Source organism: Camelina sativa, chromosome 17 (assembly GCF_030686135.1).
Source record: "Camelina sativa cultivar CO46 ecotype springtype chromosome 17, ASM3068613v1".
Lineage (NCBI taxonomy): Eukaryota > Viridiplantae > Streptophyta > Magnoliopsida > Brassicales > Brassicaceae > Camelina > Camelina sativa.
The window spans coordinates 32,421,595-32,426,796 of NC_141896.1; the positions used below are offsets into that span (position 1 = coordinate 32,421,595).

General features: G+C 31.6%; 1 protein-coding gene across 2 annotated transcripts; it reads right to left on the reverse strand.

The window, feature by feature from the left end:
• Nucleotides 1-2,327: 2,327 nt before the first annotated feature.
• Nucleotides 2,328-4,528, reverse strand: LOC104758069 (putative F-box protein At1g47765). Of its 2 annotated transcripts, XM_087497112.1 has the most exons (2): nucleotides 2,704-4,528; nucleotides 2,328-2,615 (listed from the first exon to the last, which is right to left on the reverse strand). In XM_087497112.1, the coding sequence occupies exons 1-2, from the start codon at nucleotides 3,656-3,658 to the stop codon at nucleotides 2,407-2,409; spliced, it is 1,164 nt and encodes a 387-aa protein (XP_087353238.1). In that variant the 5' UTR covers nucleotides 3,659-4,528; the 3' UTR covers nucleotides 2,328-2,406. The 2 variants fall into 2 exon arrangements, with proteins under 2 accessions (XP_087353238.1, XP_010479176.1); XM_010480874.2 differs by having other exon boundaries at nucleotides 2,328-4,528.
• Between the last annotated feature and the right edge of the window lie 674 nt (nucleotides 4,529-5,202).

A 5,202-nucleotide genomic window follows, 5' to 3' on the forward strand; every position in this document is an offset into this window, starting at 1 on the left:
ATTAAGTCAACTATTATATATCTCTTTACTTTCACTTTTGCATAGTTTCTTTAATCACTAAAATTGTTGGCTCAAAAAACATTTTGAATAAAAAATATATTACATCACAATAGTGTATGACAAACCATAGAGAGAATCTCGGCACTGTCCTCCTCCTGTGTGGAGAGAATATGTTCACGTCTTTTTTTGTTTTGTCAACCGTTGGGCCACAACAGGCCGGTCCATCAGCCAAATCCCTACATTCGTAGAGGGACTCGATCCCTGGTGTGATGGTGCCTTGTGCATTAAGGACTTACCATTGGCTACTGCACTAAGGTCACTTCACATGTTCACGTCTTTTAGCTATCTCAAAGTGGCTTGCTTCAGCAACCAATGAAACTAAAGACCCTTTTCCAACGTCACAAAATCTTTTGTTAGTAATTAATGTTAAATTTCCTAATGTATTCATGGAATTTTCTTTGCCACACCATGATGTAGCCTCTGTCTTCAAGCTCCTATGGATCTATCAACAACGATTTATGTTTTTCTAATCTATCTATGTTTGCTGTAGGCTTGTGTTTGATTAGCATATTTTATCCAACCATTAGGTTGATGACCTTCTCCTCTTTATCTCCTTTTGAGATTGAACGAATGGTAACAATTATGTTTGCACAAAAAAAAAAGGTCTATGACCAACCAATCAAGGTTGAGAAATTAGAAGAAAATTAATTTGACATAATTAATGAAATAATAGAAAATTATAAGCACGGTAATATATGAATCTAAAATCATTCAAAGATAAAAATATAAATTAAATAAAACAATCTAAAACTACTATTATAGAATAAATTTTAAAATTCAGTATTTGAAAAAAAGATGCATATATTTATCTTCCAGTTTTTTTTGGGTCAAAATATTAATCTTACCTATTCCAAACTGAAAAAATAGAAAGTATGAGTTTTTTTTGGTTTTAAAAAATAAGGAATATTTGTCTTCCTATTAAAAAATTTTGACCAATAGAACAAAGTTGAAAACAACATTTTTGAATAAATTATTTTGTTAGATGAATAATATGAGACGATCTATGTTTATATAGAAGTGAGTATTTACATTTTTTAGAATCATTTTTCTATTTTATGAGAAAATTATTCCAATGAGCTCATTGTTTTTCTTTAAATTTCTTGCTTCCCACTTTCTTGTAAGACGTACTATCGTTCGACAATAAGAATGATTTCTGTTTAGTTGATCTAGTATTATATAATCTCTGTTGTTATCTTGTATTTGTGTATTCATCTTTTTTTTTTTATGTTACTTGTCCTGCAAATTAATAGAAATAATAATAACACCGTAAGAAATTTGTTAATCCCAAAAACCTTAGTTATTATGCATAAGAAACTTTGTTAACACTTCAAAGTCAAAGATTGCATAGTATGCATTATGAAAATGAGAAACGAAACAAAATTCAAAGAAACGACGACGAAAACACGTGGTAATATCTAGGAATCTTTTTATTTAGTTGCTTCGATTAGACAACAAACAAATTGCCTTGAGACTTGTTCAAGAACAATGATGTGTCAAACAAAAGGTTAATAAACAACAAAAAAGAAAATTTTACCAAGAAAAACAAAGATAGTCGAAATTATTTTGTTTAGTGAAAAATATGTCATCATCTCTTTGCTTATATAGATGGGTGTATTTACAATCCTTTTCCTTTTAGGATTAATAAAGTTTTTCTTAATATAATAAGATTACAATTATCTTATGCATCGTTTTACGAAGCTTGAAAAAACTGTGAATTCTTATCGTTAAAATTGACATGTGTCACGATCTGATGAGTTACTAACTTGGATATGTGATTTTGGATCGTTAAAATTGAGTCACGATCTGTTGAGTTAATAACTTAGATATTTAATCGTTAAAACTGACACATATCATGATCTGGTGAGTTTTTAACTTTGATCTCTGATCATTAAAACTAATGTGTCACGATCTGGTGAGTTACTAACTTTGAGAACCAAATAAGATATATATTATTTTTTTTGGTTTTGCCCTTAACATAAAAACATTATTTTATTTTAGGTAAATTCTAATTTAGAAAAATTAAACGAAAAACTCTATTATTTTATTTTATGTGACGCCTCCTGCTGTAAATTTCCTTTGTTGTCGTGAACTGCTTAAAGAAGAAAAAGAGAAGGAGAGCTCTTTAATTGTGAAAAAGAGATGTAGTAGCATGGGTCCCGATATAGTATATGATTATTATTTAGGAGCTTATATTTGAAAACTATCATTATTCTTCTAAATGTCTAGTTTACAACAGTAGGGGGAAGTTTTTGAATTACCATGCATGGTTTGAACTTTAGAAATGAAAATTGCCAAAATTACTCAATTTTCAGACGTTTAGCACCACAAAAGTAATCCAAATGATAATTAAAGTAAGGAAAAAAAAATGAGAACAGAAATCATAAACTTGCATAAGATAAGTGTCATAATGCCAAGGAAAAGAAAAACCGCAAGAAATTTGTTACAAAGACATTTGATTCTCAACGTGATTCGGGAAAGCATGGAGCTTGTGAAAATATAAAGTATTGACCACAGCTTTGTCTTCCATGATTCCTCCAAGTTCGAATCTTCTGAAGCTGCTCCTCACCGGATCACAAAATAAAATATAAGACGACTTGTGATACGTGTCAGGTACATAAATAAACTCACCAGCATGAGTGATACCTCTTACGTAAAAATAAGTACTCAAACTCTCATCTTTGTACCAAACAGGTGCAAGAAAGCCTTTACTCGACCACTTGCGTTTCTCCGGATCTTCCAAAATGCGCAATGTCAGTTTAGCATCCTTCTTAGTCTCTCTTCTAACAAAAGCTAACCTCCCTTCGTAAGCTATGATCGGATTCATCATAACATCTGATGGTAACTGAATCATACCAAACTTTTCAGATCTGACATCAAAGCTCATTATAACCCAAACACTGGTACGATAAACATAGGCTATATAATATACAACCCCCTTGATGCATTGCCCAGATGTATGACTGTCAGAACGATGTTTAGGTTTAGTTTTGACTGTTCTCCATGATTCTTCAGCAGATCCCAATGTTAACACACGACACACATCAGAACTTCTTCTGAAAGGCATGCACATTACTTTGTGTTTACATTCAACCGGATCGTATCCTAAAAAGATGGTTAGATTCTCCCAGCTCATTCTAGGTTTGGATAAAGTTAAGATCTGTCTCGTGCTAGGGTTACAAACTATCGGGGTACTTGCTGATTGTTGAAAGCAAAACAAGCCTTGGACAGTTTCCGTAGGGGGTACGTTAGGATATAACTGGAATTGAAATTGATAAAGATCAAGACGATGAGAACAAGAGTAAGACTTGTTCGAGCCCTGAAGCGAATGATGATATTGTGGAATCAAGGAAACAAACAACTTGTCATATTCAGTGAAGCAAAGCAAAAGACTCGGCCGTGGGTACCTTGTTTCGAACAAGCGGATGAAATACGGATCCGTGGTGATTGATAACCAAAGCTTCGACACGCAACGAAACCTCGCAACAGATTTCTCAGGCAGCCTTAAGAGTATCTCTGAGGTTAGATCCAGAGGAAATGACAAAGTTAATTGTGTTCTTTGTCTTTTGGAGACTTTTATCTTCTCTTTTTGTTGCTCCATCTTTGGTGAAAACGCTAATTTGTTCAGCTTTGCATTGATTACCACCTTTTTCCTACTAATCGTTACTATAACTCTTGCTAGTTTTTTTTTTTTTTTTTTTTTTTTTTTTGTTATTTCACTTTATAAAAGAAGTTACACAATACGAAAATAGTTTCAATATAAACGGAAAGAAGATATGGTTGAGATTTCTATGGGATTACTAGACGAACAATTCTTGTGAACCCATTCATTCACTTCCCCATATTTTAACCAATAAAAATTTGCCATGTCAAAATATACTTAAGGGATTTAATTTTAAGAAAAAACTAAAACTAAAAAAATAAAAATAAACAAACAAAAAAATAAAAATAAACATTGCTTCTAGTGTGTCACGCGAGGGACGGTTGCCTTCTTATCTTGCACTTGGGGTCCATCTTGGTTACATGATAAGATTGCTCAAGATCGGAGAGGTTGAAGGATAGTTTGATACAGCTTACTCTTCTACACCTTATTTTCAATTGTTGCTCTCTGTTTACATTTTTGTACTCTCTCTCGTTTTGCTATGAATGAATAAGTGTTAAAAAAAAAAAAAACAAACAACAAATAAAATAAAAAATCATTAATAAACGTAACACTGCGTTAACGGCATCGCAGACTCGCAGTCTTTTCTTTTTAGGTTTTTGACGAACAACTATAATGTCCATTGATATACCTTACCTTCTCTTCTTAATTAGCATGAACTTCCAATCTCCACCCTCCACCCTCTTTTGTGTGTGTATGTATTCAGAGGAGGACGATGTTGGTTCGGTTAATTTGGATTCAGAGGAAACGTTGGGACAGAACTGGTACGACGATCCCTTTTTAATTTGATAAACTCATACTGTAAATTTCCAACCTGTGTACGCCAGATAGACGGAGATACGCATATAGTATATCTCAGTATTCACAAAAAAAAAAAAAAAAAAATTCAGATTTGGTGTTGCTTTTAATTCTGAGTAAAAGCAGATTAACACGTGTCAAAAACAAATATAGAAATAAATTTGATTTTTACTATTTTACTAATCTACATGAACTAGAAACAAATTTGATTTTAACTATTTCACTAATCTATGTGAATTAGAAACAAAATCTTTACTAAACCTAACAAAATCTTTACTAAACCTTTACTGGATTTTGCAATTTCAATATCTAACCGTAGGAGATATGTAAGTCCTATTTAATTTGATATTAGCCACGTCTTTTTGTTTAATAAAATATACTATCTTATTATATAAAGTTGAGTTTTGAAAGTTAGTCATTAACAGTATTTTGATATGTGTCAAATTATCAATAGCCGAGGTTTTCTCCGTAGTGGTCATACACTATTGTGATGATACATCATTAATTAGTATATTATGCAATATATTTTTTATTCGAAATGTTTTTTGAGCTAACAATTTTAGTAATTAAAAAACTATGCATAAGTAAAAGTAAAATAGTTGGCTTAATGTGTTCATACAGACATTTTCTAGGTGTGAAAATATATTTGTAACATGAAGTATATTTAGGTGTAAAAAAAATATACT